This window comes from Gymnodraco acuticeps, unplaced genomic scaffold (genome assembly GCF_902827175.1).
Source record: "Gymnodraco acuticeps unplaced genomic scaffold, fGymAcu1.1, whole genome shotgun sequence".
Lineage (NCBI taxonomy): Eukaryota > Metazoa > Chordata > Actinopteri > Perciformes > Bathydraconidae > Gymnodraco > Gymnodraco acuticeps.
Window position 1 is genome coordinate 4,473,984 of NW_022989755.1, and position 16,731 is coordinate 4,490,714.

General features: G+C 41.0%; 1 protein-coding gene across 1 annotated transcript in view; it reads right to left on the minus strand.

Moving 5' to 3' along the window:
• kif19 (kinesin family member 19) overlaps positions 1-16,731 on the minus strand; it is a 36,229-nt gene extending 19,498 nt beyond the window's left edge. The window contains exons 1-2 of the mRNA XM_034214015.1: positions 16,230-16,731; positions 13,982-14,062 (exon numbers count right to left, since the gene is read on the minus strand). Of these exons, the coding sequence (XP_034069906.1) occupies positions 13,982-14,062; positions 16,230-16,268 (120 nt within the window). The 5' untranslated portion in view covers positions 16,269-16,731. The remainder of the gene's footprint in view (positions 1-13,981; positions 14,063-16,229) is intronic.

The window sequence follows — 16,731 nt, forward strand, 5'->3', positions numbered from 1 at the left end:
AGTGTACGTAGAGTCTTCAGTGTGATTTTCCAAATGGCCCTGGTGGTGTTTAATTCTGTCCTGACCTTTAGCTACAATAACTCTGCTTCTATCAAGAAGGCAGAGACAGGTTCACTGGTTCAGCTTGTTAACCTGGACCATGGAAAGATCAGAATATTAGAGGGTATATAGGAAAGATTAGCATATTAGTAAAGACATAAGTATCTCTCATCTACGGTCCAGTTAATAGAAGGTCAGATTTTCCGTTCGGGTCTAAATTGGGTTTAGTATGGTTGCCCTTTCTAATGAGACCAATCAGCCCTCTTTGGCTGACCACTGACTAATTCATGGTCGGCACTAAAGGAGACGTCAGTTTTCGATACAAGCCGGCCAGAGGGACCTTAGAACCACATGGGGCAAAATGGAAAGTAATTTCCTGGTTGACAGCCTCTGTAAACGTGATGTCAATTTGTATCACTTTTAATCACGATGTCCCCTATTCACAATGGACGTCACAATCCTCAGCCACTTTTCATTTGGCTGCAGGGCTGGAGTCAATTTAACATGACCCCGGGGGCTGCCAAAACAAATGGTCGCAGCGTGAATTTACACACCGTGGCTATGAAAAAAAGGAGGGCTCCTAAAATATTCATATCCTCCCAAGGATCAGCCAAAGTCAAAACAACAGCTTGCTTATGCAGCGACATGAAACCAATTAGCATGATGAGGCGATCTTAATGCCATAAAAAGCAGCGGGGTGCGATGGAGCACCCTCGCCCTGCGCCTTTTCTTGGCTGATGGCTTTTCTAATCCACAGGCCCTGCTGTTCAGGTCGTTAAAGCAGCAGGGTTGACTTGGTTGGCCATCCTGCTGATTATAGCGCTGCTAGCTCCCAACACAGATCCATAATTCAAAGCCTGGATGTGGTACGGTTTCACAAGCCAGCCGGCCCGGGTTGGTTCTCCCTGACTTGCTCCACTGTTGTGTGCCAAGTGGCAACTGCTGCCAAGCTGACCAACAAAAGTCAGAAGTCGTGTAGACATCAACGGCTTTATAGGCACTGGTTTCACTACACCTAAAAGATGGCTCGGATCACTAATAAAAATACAAAAGGGCAATTGGAAATTTCAATTATATAAAAGGCCTACAATTCACTGGCCATCACTTATACTGTCATAGCTCGCACAGTTTGATTAGAAGCTGAATGAATCGTTCCCTGACTGGTATTATCATCACAATCACGAATCTATCTGATCTCTGGATTGAAACTAAAGAAATATCTTGCTCAACATTTTAATTGTAATTAACAAGATATATATTCAGATAAATATGACTGCTACAATTATATCCCGATCAAAATAAGAAAAAACAAAGAGGCCTGACGTGCCTGAATCAAAGCGATACCACCTGTATACACATCACATTTTATTGCTTACATTTGTACTTGTCTTTATTGCTTTGGTGTCAGAGGTGATTAGGTGACATCATGTAGCCAATAGGGTCCAAGAAGCATGTCTTGGAGAGATTAAGAGACAAAGAGGCTTTTATCTTCGGGACATTTATCAGTGTGTTGTATCTGAAATGCATGTCCGTGCATCTTGTTTTCCCCAACATCTCCATGTGACATTGTTGTTTCCAATTCAGTTTCAACTGCTTTGTGTGATTCAGTGAAATAGTGGGATCATCATTAAGGCTCCAGCAAGGCTATACTATTGTAATCCTAGAATAAATTAAAGATACCTTCGATTGACAAGCTGATATAAAAGGAAAAATATGCAATCAGGGGATCAGGAAGAGGGTGTACCAAATAAAATCCTTTAAAAACAAATAGTTGTATTCCCACAAAAAATGACCACCTGATGCTCCAGGAAATGGCTGAACTGTGTGGACAGCTGGGCTCTCTGTGCTCCACCCAGTCCCTTATCTTTGGGTTGCACAATGGCATAACCGCCGAGTCGTTTAGCAATGACACCTGTGCGCTGAGTCAAGAATACGGTGAAGAATAAAGGATCACAAAAAGAAAGCAATCAGGTCTAAGCGGTGACCTTTGCGGGGCAACCTTTCAAGCTGCTCTTTCGAAAATGCAACCGAAGCTTTTGAAAGTCGAAAGGGCACAATCGCGGCCGGTTATCTGATAGAAAACCTCAGAGCTGCCCTCCCTGCACCCCAACAATGCTACTGTATATCCTGTTTCAGGGGCTCACAGTGTACCTGATACAGGGTGCTTGATAGCAAGGTCTGCTCTTCATGTTGTGGTCACATAAGACGTCTGGCTGGGACAAACGAATGCCAGATTAGTACAGTCAGACGGGGTCGCTGTCATTCAGAAACGGACACTCATTTGAGCACCTGCAGACACACACTTACAATTGGATTCCCAGCCTCTCATGCAACAAGAGATCTTGATCAACAACCGAGAAATGGCTCTTCTTTCTTTCTGCCACCTCTCCCTTTTCTCCCTTGCTAATTACCCCTAGTCATTTCAGTTTTGAGGGCATGTTGCACAGATGAAATACTGGAGAGCCAAGGAACAGATGGCAACAAAGGATAACAGGAACAAAGCAGAAATGTGTCATCGATGAAAGCAATTCACTGAAGCCTTGGGATAGCAATTAGTGTGAAAATGTGAAGGGTGAAGGCAGGGTTCCCTACTGTTGCCATTAATGCCAAAAGGTTATTGGTATTAATAGCATATATGTTAACACTTCACCTTTAAATGATAGCAATCCAAAAAGCACAACCTGCCTGGAGGAGGTACTAAGGCTGATTACCAGGAAAGCTTTTATTTATCCACAAACATCCAAGGATACATCAACTGGCAGGAAAGCTCGGTAGCTTCTTGCCAGAGACTGCCTATTCAAGGTCAGAGGAAGCCTTGAGTTCAGAGGCTGGAGTTCAGCCATAACACCCATTAAGGGCAATCGCTAAGTGCTAAGACAAAAACTCAAAGACTTACACACACACTGCACAATCAAGTTACAGCTCTTTGGTCTTATGGGTCAACATCGAGACACAGGCTGGCCCTTTGCCTGCCAGAAGAACATCTTAGGCGTAAAGAGGAAGCCTTAAGGCTGCACTTTTGGCGGAGGAAGGTCAAAGAAGGAAATCTCAGGATTCAAATCAGGTTACCTGGAAACGTAGAGAACTCAGACATATATGTGTTCTTCATTTCCGTACAGTATGTCAAATTCTATAAATCAAAGCATGCGTTCTTTACTTGAACATTTAAATAATTTTTTGGTTGATTCTGTATTTTGATTCATTACATTTAGTCCGTCTAGATGTGCATTGGTGTTTATAACATGTCATTATAATGTGAAAACAATAATGACCGAGGAGCATCCTATAATGCTGGAGTTACAGTCTGCCAAGGTAAATGAAGGCTTAACAGTTTTGGCAGTGCTAAAAACATCTGAGCCAGAAATAATTGCTTCCCTCATATAAAACAAGTGAGTTTCTTTGTATATGGAAGTAAGTATGCTTCACTTTCAGGTGGTTTCAACTCGCGAAGACACCGTTGCTAAGCGACTGACAGCAAAAGATGTGAATAATAGATTTTTGTAGTCGAATAAAACAACAGACTTATCTTATCTTATCTTCATGAAAGTAAATAACTTCCATCTGGTCACACGTCATTAACTTGGAGCTACAGTATCAAAGCGATGACAGCATCCAAAGAACTCTTAGTAGTTTCATTAAGAATATTCATAATTATTGTGTTTAACCAATACTCCACACAAAAAGTTACAATTTGTAATTTGCACCATGTTTCTTTAAGTTTGAAACTTTATTTTTCTTGCATACATCCACGGTGAACAAAGAATCCAATCGCATATTTTTGGGAAATAGTGAGCAAACGCCCAAAATAATTACACCTGGTTTAACTGTACAGAATGTGGCTTTGCTGTTGTTAAAAACCTCTATTTGGCTAATGTTATTAGACTTTTCTTAGTCTTTGGATTCTTCACAAATGAAAGGTTAACGTGGCGAGTTATCAGTATACAAATATTAATGGAACACACCATTTAACCTGTTAAGCCCCAAGCCTGTTTTCCCAGAACAAATGACTATATCTTCACTTCTAAAAGGGGTCAATTAATAATCTCTTTTCCTCAAAGCAAAGATAAACCTGTGAGTTGGGTGTAGAAAAGTCTGAATCAATATAGATTTTTTTTATTTTAAAGTAAATTCAGATTGAACATAGTAAGAAAATGTAAATGAGTGTCAGTCCAAAATAAAAACATTACTTATAGTGAAAACCACCCTTAAATGATGGGATAGTAGACTAAAAGCTTTAGGAATCCAAACTATAACATATAATAAGTACCCTGTATCAAGATTGATGCAAAACAAGTGATATTTGACCTTTTTAGAGAGATTTAGCAACAAAAAAACACTCCTGGGGTCATTTGGGTGGATTTTCCATATGTCTGGCCCCCCTCGGTGGATTTTGATGATTGACACCTCTTTTGAACCGTTAGAGCCAATAGAATCGAGAGGGAAGTTCCTAAATCCATCTAAACATTACCCATTGGTGAATGAGTGATGCGTAGCCGCGTTTGCCTTCGCAGTTGGATGGGTAAAAAATAGACAGACAATGTGGGATTTGGGTGTCAAAATCAAGTGTCCTTTAAAATAAATCAGTTTATATCTAATCTGCTGTTTTTTTGAGTGGGCAAGTATATTTTGGTATGTCAGATGTTAGTAAGTCTGCCCAAAAAGCAAAACAAACCGTATAAAAGCACTGGAAACCATATTGTTATGTTTCTGTTTCAATTCGTATGTTTTAGGGTCACAGTTTGATTGACATATGTTGGCACATTTTTTGTATGATTTCCTGTCACTACAAAACATGTATCTACCTTGATTGAAGCTGTGAGCCTCGTCTGTTCTTAAACTGGAGGATGGACCCGGATGTTCTATACATTTTGAATGATGCTTCATGTTAGCTTGTATTTTGGGTTTTAGCATAAGATTTTACACAATTGTATCATGTTTTTTTTTATTGTTTTACCCCTTATCTGCACCTTAATTCTGTGTTCCATTTTTTTTTTTGGCTAAAAGATAATTGGGGACAATAAAGTGATATCTCTTAAGCCCTCTCCTCTAGAATGTTTGAAACGGGATTCAGGATTTTTTGTAAAATTGTACTTCCTTTGTTTGCAACCAGAAATGGCACTTTTGTCATCTCTAATATGTCCCCCAAACTATAAATGCTTTAACTGATCAGTCTTATATAACTGATTATTTTGTCAGCCATATTAACACACGTGTGAGGCATAATTGTTTAGAGCCATGCACACAGAGACAGCTGCTACACACAGTACACCCACACATTAACACTTTATGCCGTCGCTTAGGAAGTTTTTCAGGGCGAGTGAAGTATAATGCTTGCATTTTGGTACACCTGCAGGTCAAAGCCATTACGAAGTTACACAAATGTTTGCCATGCCATTTAAAGTTATTAGAAAGAATAAAAATCAGCAGGCAAAATAAATACTAGAATCTGAATGGACAAAGTAAGTTGCAGACGGTACCCCTCTACCCACAACTAAACAACAACTGTTCAAAAAATGACTATTTTTCTGATCTACCACCATTGGGAATAAGGAACCACTGCTAATTCCTGCATAGGTACTGTGCAAAATATTGACATCATTTTATTTTCTGGGAAGGCGGTCACATGGACAAGCCAGACAAACAACATGTTGTTATGACTGGGGTGTTACACAGGAATCCCCCTTAGAGTCATACTCCCACTGGTTCCTTCAAATCTAAGGCAAACGGGAGATGGGATGTAAACACTCAAATCTGTCCTAGTGCCACAGATTTCCTCTGTCCTGATTTGGCACCTGTTATCCATCCAGCTCACTACACTCAGCTATTCTTTTTCATATTTAAAAGGTCCCCTATTATACTGTTTTTCATCAATATATTATAGGTCTCAGATATATACAAACATGTCTCTGAAGTGTTTGGCTCGAAATAGCAAACAGATCATGCATTGTAGCATCCCATAATCCCCTCTGTTTCAGCCCTGTTTCAAAAGTGCTGATTCTCTGTCTATTACTTTAGAATAATGAAAATAAGGAGCCCCTCCCCACGCCCCTCTGAGAGACATCTGGTTAAAAAGAACACAATGGTGCTCTAGGAGGAGATTCAGGTGATAAGGGTGGGGGGGTTGCCTTGGTTGGTGATTGGCTAATGGTTACACAAGCCAAAAAAACGTTATGACATCATAAAGTGGCCAAAATCTGATCAGCTCATTTTCAGACAGGTTTTTATAGAAATAGATCAGGACAAAAAGTGAGAGAATCTTTTTTCCTGAAACGTTCAGCATTTCTTTACACAGAGGGGACACATGTTGATGTATACAAGACATGAACAAGTGGATTTTGCACAATAGGTGGCCTTTAACACCTATTTATTGTTTAGCTCTCATTCAGTTCAAACGTTTCTTAAAGTGATTATGAGAGATCACTTGTTGTTTTTTGTGAGGATCAACTTACACCCCAATAGCTGTGTTGCAATGGAACAATCGCCACCTGTGTTTCTGGCCAGGAGCCCAATGAAGACGGCACATTAATGGCCCCGGGGCTGGCCTGTGCTTCCTGCTTGTAGGTATTAGGTGGTCATGGAGGAAGCAGGGGAACATTGTGCTCCTGATTCTGTTACACAGAACACAGCGCCTAATGATGGGCTCTTAACGTGGCTTTTCCCATAAAATAGAAAGGATGTTATGCCTGCGCAATCTGTAACATAATTAGTTTACGGGGTTTCAGTAAAAGCCCTGTTAGTACTCCTTCCTTTTCATCAACCCCCTGTATTTTGCAGGATAACTCATGAGACACCAAGTACGGTGTGAACAATTCAAACCTCCTTGATATATACCAGCTAGATTGTATAATAATGGGGTTTTCTTATGTATAATGAACTCATTTTGAGTTATTGGTGTCTCCTGGTCTTAAAAGAAAAAGCTGTTCACAGAGAGGGCTTGTAGGGCCACTCCAACATCTAGTCTCCTTCAGAGGATGCTTGTTGTGAGCCGCCACGCCCTGCCCTCTCAACGAGATTAGCAGGCAGGGCATGGAGAGGGGTCTGTCTCACACACACACACACACACACACACACACACACACACACACACACACACACACACACACACACACACACACACACACACACACACACACACACACACTACACACACCACACCACACACCACACACACACACACACACACACCACACACACACATCACACACACACACACACACACACACACACACACACACACACACACACACACACACACACATCACCACACACCACACACACACACACACACACAGCACACACACATCACACACACACACACACACACACACACACACACACAGCACACACACACCCACACACACACACACACACACACACACACTACACACACACACACCACACACACACACACACACACACAAACACACAACACACACACACACATGCATCCACACACACACACACACATCACACACACACACACATCATCACCAAAAAAACCAACACACACCACTACACACACACACACACACCACACACACACACACCACGACACACACTACCCTTGTTGAAAAGAGGCTCGAGGGAGGGACTAGGATCAGAGGAGAATCAGTGAGAGTAGCGAGAGGTAGAGTGGAGTCGAGAGAACAGCAAAGCTATCCATTTTCTGGGACCAGACAGTCTATTAAGCTTTACGCAAAAGTAGTACTACCTTCTGGCTACCCAAAATAAACTCTTCTTGGCCATTTCTGTGTCTCTCCGCTGTTGCCATTTTGGTTCAGGTTTGTTTCTGGCGTTTGGAGTGTAAATCTCCCTGCTATTAAGGACATGGCTATTGTAGTTATTTGCTCTCCCTTGTTCGGCCGTGAGGCTATTCAACACTTCACCTCGTAAAAAAAAACACTGCATGGACCAAGTGTGCCCTTTTTCACCCAGATATTTTACCAGGCTATTATGGTAATGGCATGTGTTGGAGAGAACATTTTCCATCAGCCAAGAGTGGGGCGACATTAAGACAACAAGGGAGCTGGGTCGTTTTTATGCAGATTTTAGACCTTTTTGATGCACATTACTTATCTACTTACCCCCGCTATCAGGCCAGCAGTAGGCCAGGCAGTGTATTGGCAAGAATCTGGCGACCTATACATATCATGATGTAGGCCATTGTAGGGGTAAAGTAAATCCACTAAAAATGTGACATTTCGTAGTACTCATTTGTATGCAATCCAAGCCACTGTCTGCCAAGAATCTTTTCTTGTAAACTGCAAATTCTAAATCAATAGAGCTTTGGAGAACTGATACAGTATTGTGCATTGATATTAACATGTATGGTGGTAAGCTTTCTAAAAAATATATCAGAATTGCTGTGTTTTGTAAAGTGGTGTACTTTGATTGAAAAAGATCTGGTGGTGTTTAATGTCAGGATGGCATACTCTACACTTTTACAATTTATCACAGCATTGTTCTCTGCTCGACCTTGCTGCCTGGAATTTGAAAAAAATGTATAACCGAAAGAAAAAAAAATAGACTGCAGCAAGCTACCCTTCTCAATCAAAGTAGATCGTTTTCCATGCGGAGCTGCTTTCTTGCTGAATCAGGCTAACTACAGTGCAGCCTCTAAGGTGAAAGCAATTTCCTTTCACAGACATACCCGTGTAGAAGGTGGCGTAAACTCAACACGGAGCACTTAAGATGAGATGCTTTGTACTCCACATGGGCAGAAAATGTGCCAATTCATGGTATACTGTAATCAAGTAGGCTTTTACTTGGAGCACGTTGAATGCTACTTATTGTTTTTGAAGGACTCTCTACGAAGGAACTGAGAGGCAAATGGTACGTTTGAGTTTCCTGATGGCTGACATTCTCTCTTTCCACTCAACCTCTTCTTTTTATTTTTAAGGAATAGATGGCAAAGTATTTTTTGTCAAAAGGGCTCTTAAGTTATCCATTATCTTCACACAACAGAATTCCCCCTGCTGAGGAGCTGACCATGAAATGCCACCATCAATACCTTGTGTGACTTTTATTACTTAACACTTAAAGCCCACGAAGAATTGCACTCAGAAGCCTGCCAACAATCGAAATGATCACGTTTTAAAGAACACATTTATAACAGCCAATTCATCTGCAGACATGGAAAAAAGTGAGATTCTTTTTTTCTTCTAAATGTAGGACTTTAGGTCTATCTGAGAAGCAGGAATAAAAACAAACAATGGCCCTGACCTTGTCTATGAGTCTCCATGGAGACAAGGCCTCACTATAAAGCATTCCCCACTGTGTGCTACTGACAGGCCAACCCTGCCGAAGACATGCTTAACAAGTTTGAGGGCTAAGGAAGACAAATCCTCAATGCTTCTAGAAAGACATTTGGATGTGTTTGTATCAATACATTACAACATGATAAACGCACTGACTTAATCACACCTTGACGAGACTTTAAAAACTCATTGTTTTGCAAGAAGGAACTTGGGATTTGTTTCCAAGTGTACTCAAGCTACAGTAAACAGTTGCTTTGAGGATTTAAGTGCATTCTGTAGTATATAGCTAATTCAGATCAGTTTTCCCGTCTAATGTATGCTCTTAATCCTTAACAAGTACGTATAGCTTCCACAACAATCTTTTGTAAGAAGGGTTTAATCGGTGGTGATATAATATGGTGCCCTCTGTGCCTCTTTTACGAGGTTGAACCATCGTCTTTATCCCTTAGGGAATAAACATAGCTTCCTGATAACCTCTTAAGGGAGGATGATATCACCTCTCTGGGGCTTTTACTCCAACATGGGATGGAAAAACACTGCCCAACAGACAAGGGTTACTCTGAGTTTGGTCTAAGTTTAAAACAACAATTATTCTGATAATCAATTCTAACAGAACCCAAGCTTTTTGATATTAAATAATAAAAATGATTTCTTGATTGGTGTGCATTGTCCATTGCATAACAAAGATAACTGGTAGGGTTATGGCACTTTGTTAGCACTATGTTTGCCCACAAGCTATATTTGTGGGATCCAATATTTTGTTATCTTTTTTATAACTCTAAGCTTATTAAAAAAATAAGCAAAAAAAGCCCTTTTCGTGGATACACATTGACATGCAGGATCGCCCCAGGCTGTCAGTCTGCAGCACTCTCACTCAATACTGGACCACTTTAAACTAATACATCCTTATTATAGGCCTGTCACAAGACACAACAACATGGAAATATAGGGTCTAGATTAAAAAAATACTAAGCGATACAACATATAGCCCAACTGTAACTTCTTGTAATGGCTATTACGAAACAGTATCTGGTCTCCATGGGTGGTCATTTGTCCTTTTCACTGTCCATAGTGTTCACGACAACACTGGTTGTTGGGCTGATCAGAACACTTTGTGTGTTCTTACATTACACTCATCCAAAAGATTAGCTCACTGCCCCTGCTTCTTTTGAAATCAAGTTGATTCATTACATTTCACTTCATGCTTTGATATTGCATCTTGTGTTTGTACAGCATGGCTAAAAAGCCATATAGTTAGTTAGTTATAGTTACTATAAGGCACTGAAAAAAGCTCAACTTGAGCCGTTCAATGTCTCATTCAAACCTCTGATTACCTCTCATTCATATCTCTGATAACTTAGACCTGTGTACTGCTCACTCAAGGACAAATAAAAGCCCATTGAGCATAACAGGTGCTCCATGAAAGGCAGTGTCCCCTGAGGCTGTCAGTGATGAAAGAATAAGGCCAGAGAGGGAGAAAGAGAGCAGGTGGTAGAAGGCTTAACCTGAGCTAAAACCCGTCCAATGAGCTCATCCACACGGGCTTAGTCAGCGTCAAGTTGTCTGTTTTTTTGCCAGGAGATCTGTGTACTCTTACCCAGTCCGCCAAGCCAGCCACCGGCACACCGCTAATCTGTCTGAGCGCTTCAACCCGGCCATATGGCCATCGCTCGTCTGCCTGTCTCGCAAACAAAGTAATCAGTACACAGTGTTGTGTATTTGTGGAGGGATTGAAGTTACGGTTAATGTTTCCATGTGTGGTGGCTCGGACAGGAGTGCTAGTAATAGGTAAACACATTTAGCTATCCTCAAATGCACTTTAAAGGTGCTTGGAAAGATTGTCTTCAGTGATTGTAATTTGATCTAAAACATTATAATTCCAGACTTGATCTGACAATAAAGTATTATCCTATCAAATTACTGTAAAAGCTATGCTATCCAGATATCAAATCAATACACTGCAAGGTAAATGGAACACGCAACAAACACTTCTTCTCTAGCTGAGGTTTGGTTGAGCTGGGGACAATAACAATGCCTTGTTATGGTTGCTGTGTCAGCACCATATCTACCTGCTTACCGCTATACACTAATCCCCTGTGTCCAAGCCAATTTTAATTATGTCGTCGCAGACATAAGTGCTGATGTTGTCCTTAAGATATGATGTAATTGAATTACTTCTGAGAAGACGGACACACAAGTCTCACCCCCGTGGATTATTTGTTTCTAGAAGTGTTCTCTAGTACTATCCTCCATCAGTATGAACAGCTCCAACAAAATGACACACTTACATGATCATTTTCTCTCAAGCACTGTTACACCAAGGCACATCTGAGCAGCTATGTCAGCTGTTGCCATGCTGTTACTTTACTGGATTCAACTGCCCACCATAAGTATGCCCACTACTGCCTCAATCAGCCTACAGTGAGCAGGGAGACACCTCAGCAGGTTCCCAGTCACGATGCTCATTATCATTCACACTCCCTTCATATCGCACACTCACGAGTCACACCGGTGTTGTTGCTAAATGGTCTCCAAGAGGGACGGTTGAAAAGTGAGAGCTGCTGGTAAACAGGGACCTTATGGAGCTTGCATGTCCTGCTCATATGGTCACATGCTAACAGCATCATTACATTATTTTGTCAAGTTGTCGTGCTCCAAGGACCTCGATGGGAAAACACCTCGGTTGTGTTAGTAGTTAGTTTCTTGTTATCATTACTAGAATAGATAGATGCATCTAAAGTCCATTGTTACTAGTGTAATGTACAGCATATAAGACAGGGTTCTAGTTGTCCGTATGTAAACATAGGCTTAGTCGGTTGATTTAAGCTCCAAAAACGTTATTTAACAACAACAACAAAAGATATACTGTTTGACAATATTGAAACAGTATAACTTAAATAAACAAAATCAAAGTTACCAAATGAGGTTGTCTATCACTCATCTATGGAGTAAACACGTACTACTGTAGCTATTGCCTTCACTGCAACAATCTCCCGAATGAATCTTCCAGGGCCAACACCGTCCCTTGTGAACCCATAGCCCCTCCCCACAGGCTTACCGTCAACAGGTTACACAATTAATTCAAAAACACATTGTCAACATCATTTTAACCCCTCAAACATGAGAACAACTATCCGCCCCAAACATACACAGGTTAGCTATCTCATAACACAATCATCCCCCATAATTAATAAACGCAAAAAGAAATAATAAATTGCATGGTTCATGACATCATATTTAAACCACGGAAGTGATGCGCCTCCGTCTTTTCCACATTCCCCTTTGCTGGGGAGACGGCGGCGAAACTCCGTTCACTGCCCGTCACGCAAGTATCGTGTACTATAGTTTAATGTATGTTTAAATAATTGTAGACTCACAAGCGTGCACTCATCGCGCTACAGAAAGGGAGGGGGGAAAAGGGACGTTTAGTGATGGGTTAACCTTATTTAATGAAGAACGGAAGAGAGCAGGAAATGTTGTGTGTGTGTGTGTGTGTGTGTGTGTGTGTGTGTGTGTGTGTGTGTGTGTGTGTGTGTGTGTGTGTGTGTGTGTGTGTGTGTGTGGCCGTCACTCTGTGATCCAGTCCGTCACACTAGCCCTCTGCGGTGGTGCATGGCTGTGGCCATCATAGCCACATTCTGTTCATTCAGAAATATTCTAGTCATGGCTTACTCTAATGGAAAGCAAAATCTGGCTCCGATCAAAGCAGTTAACTTGCCAAACAAATTAGAAAGGCATCTCATCTCGTGTCAGGAGAAAACTAAACAAGGCTGATGGGAATAGAATGAACAACCAGTCACGGTGTTGTTGGCATCATCTGTTTTAAAATGTCAGCATATCAGGCCATTGAAATATACAGAATGCTGAAAGAAAGTCTGGTCCATTATTTCCATTAGATATTAATACATTGATTATGTTGCTGGTTTAAAATGTATTTCTCAACATATTACTTAATTTATTTATGGATTCAAATAAATAGTTGCTGATTATTTTTTTGTAATCGCTTAATAGTTTTATAGGGATTTAGTAATCTAATAATCCTTCAATCAGCTTATAATGTGTTACATATAGGTGGAATTACAGCTAGCGATGCTGTGTTGACTGCAGTAGATAGCAGATAGTGGTTGCAAGAACAAGCAGTAAACAACAGCAGTGTCTTAAATAACAAAACAAGTGTGAGGGTTGGTGTGTGAAAGACCCAGAGGGCATACATCGCAACACAAATTATGAGATAATATGGTAAAAGAGATGATTAGTTGCAGTTGTAATGTAAGAAGCGTAACACAGCTCTGCGCTGGTTGATGTCCAATTAAACCCGGGGCAGTCACTATGGCGAGGCTCTCAGTCGTCTGCTTTGAAAGAGTTGCAGGCTTTCTATCATTAGAAAGGTCACTCTGTGTGCTACAGTTGTGAGTCATGAAGCATTCATTTACAAATGAAATTTGACATTTGAGCTCTACAAATGAGTTGGTTTTGAAAAGGAGCTTTCGGCTTTACCAAGGTCCCAGCAGATATCTTATCTGTGCCGCCTCATGACAGACAAGAGTTCTGAAACAGAGACCTGACCCTCTCCCACGCAAGCACATGCCCTGACCCCATCACTCACTAACATACAGTGTGCGCACAGGGGTGAACAGGTTACTGCCGCACACACAGCAGCAGCAGCAGAAAGGAGGCCCTCTCACCTGTTGGTCCACTCTGTGAGCCACGGTCGTAGCCGCTTCCTCCCGCTCAGCATCGCTCACAGGTCGGATCCTCAAGGCAACCTGCGGCACACAGAGATAACTTAGTCCTCTTTGTATTTAATCAACACAAAGGTATTCAATTTGCTGAAATCAAAGGTTAGACATCCAATTGACCTCTGCCTTGACTAGTAGGAATAACATTGGCGGCAAATAAGAACCCTGGCTTCTACAATAAATGAGTTCTTATTTACAAGGATGAGCGCCTGGTGTCTGTTGATTCGGAGCTGTACCTGAATATGTACATGTGTTCAGAGCGCTTCTTGGATGGCTTCTGAACTGAAAGAAAATGTGGCGCAGGAGAACATGTTTAGTGTATCTGCCAGTTGCAGCATATAGATGTGTTTCCTATGTTTTCTCAAAGCGGAAATCTGTTTATTTTTGACATTGAACTCGAGTTTACAGGTTGTGAAAAACCTGGTGAATAAGGTCTTTTGTGGCCTTGAGGAGCTTTGTCAAGTCTTAGGAAATAACCCTTGAAGATAACATTGAGATTATCTATGTCTGAGATTTGAGATGTAGGTTATAGCCGCTGTATTCGCTGTATTCCATTAGGGGAGGTGACTAAGAGTCTAAATATCCTCATGAATTTTAAGCAAATTCCTGGAAGTGCATAACGCACTAATCTTTTAAAATGTCAAGCACATGATGTACAATTTCTCATCCACTAAACCAGATGATAATCACTAGCATTTCCTGTGCTTAAACTAAGCTTTGTTGGTTGATTTTTTCCTGTGACATTAACATATTGTCCTCATTTTCACACGTTGTTTTTCCAGTCCCACAGACACAAATCATGTAAACATTGTAAACAGGAAACTGAATCGGCTGTCCAAGGTGTACCCTGCCTTGAGAGCAGTGCCGCCTTCATTGTGATAAACGGGTATAGAAAACCGATGGCTGAATGGATCGACTATCCAATTAAACTTCACATTCCACTTCTAATCGCTTCGCAGCGTGAGCAATGTGAATGTGGAGAGTTAGAATGATGACATTTCCTCACAATCAGCAACACTAAAAGACATCTGTAATTTCAGAGGGTGTTTAAACCTTCAATTAGGAACACAAATACAAAATGACTAATTGTATGGATCAATACACAATGCCTGGCCACACTGGTGTTACACTTTCTCCCCCTGCATGGTTTCTTCCTATGCAAACATTCAGAGATGAGTATGAAGGCTTTTAAATGGGTGGAAAAGGGAGAAAAATATACATTAACAATCAAAGCAGGAGTCTCATGTACCCAGAGGCTGGCATGTATGTGCCCGACAGACGGTTCAAATGGGGCACGCAAAGGGGTAATAATAAGGCCCTGTCTCCGTCAGCACCCTGTAGAAAGGGTATTACATGCTGGACAAGAGAGAGGCCAGGCAACTGAAACAGCCACTTCAATTATTCAGATATGAGCTGCGGAACACACTGCAGGTAGTGAACGGCTCGGAAATATCAAATATAACACCAACAATGGATGATTTGGGGAATTTAGAAAGAAACATCTTGCAGTTAATATCACAAGAAAACTGAGAAATGCACTTTATTAAGTCTACATTTGTGATGCTTCTAATCTTGAATTGTTCATATCCTTTGCATTTAATACAAGTTGTGATTATATAGTATGTTTTATGAGATCATAGTTGTGTTGGTGTTGACTGCATGATGTTAAGAGGTGTTTTCTGTAAGTAAAACAAACATTACCTCTTATTGAAATACAACAAACATACAAAACCAACTTTAACTATGACCTCTATAACAACATTTCATACAATTTCAACAAAAACTGAACATTATAATAATAATAATAATAGATTAATTTTGTTAGCGCTTTTACAGGTGCTCAAAGACGCTTTACATATATAGTGAAAAGAAAAGTAAAGGAACAACAAATAAATGTATAGTTAAAGTTAAAGTCAAATTATAGGCATCATATAAGTAGAATTTAACACAGAAAAGTTCAATTGGATTGCATTAGTTGCTATAGGGCAATCCTATTGAATAAAGTGGCCAGTTTGCAGCAGATGTCTTGGTGTAACATGGTAATGGTTTCAAATGTATGACAACTAACACAGCTTGTTTGAGTAAAGGGGAAACTGTTATACAGACTACATGATGGAAATGTTAAGCTAAAACTCGGGATATTTAAAACCCCTGCCTAGGAAGTTACATTTAATAGGACATAGTTTAAACTCACCGTGAGTTGTTGTTCCTTAGATTCCCCCGTGTCCTTCATGGTCACTTACGGTCAGAGTGAAGGATAACGAGTCAAACGGGACACTGGACCATTTTCCTCACTGCCTGCATGTCACCTCTGGAAAGAAAAACACCTGCAGCCCTCGGCAGACACACTCACTCAACAACTAATGGACTCGGTGTAGCTGCTAATGCTTTCTGACAGCAGCTACTACCGAGTTTAACAAGCTCACGTCGCGTCGTTTTCACTTTACAACCTCTCGTTTAACTATCAGTCCCAGCTAGTGTCTCTTTTTTCTCTGTCTACGTCCTTCAAAGTGCGACTTCGCTCCGACAGCTCGTCCTCTGTGTTTCCTCTCGGCAGGTTAGCAAAACGAAAGACGGAAATAATGTATCTGGCGGCAGAAGAAGAGCTGTAGAGGTGGGTAACACCGGCAGCAGCCCACCTGCTAGTCCCTGTCTGTCCTCCTCTCTGCCCGCTGCCCTGCTGCTGCGCTACGCTA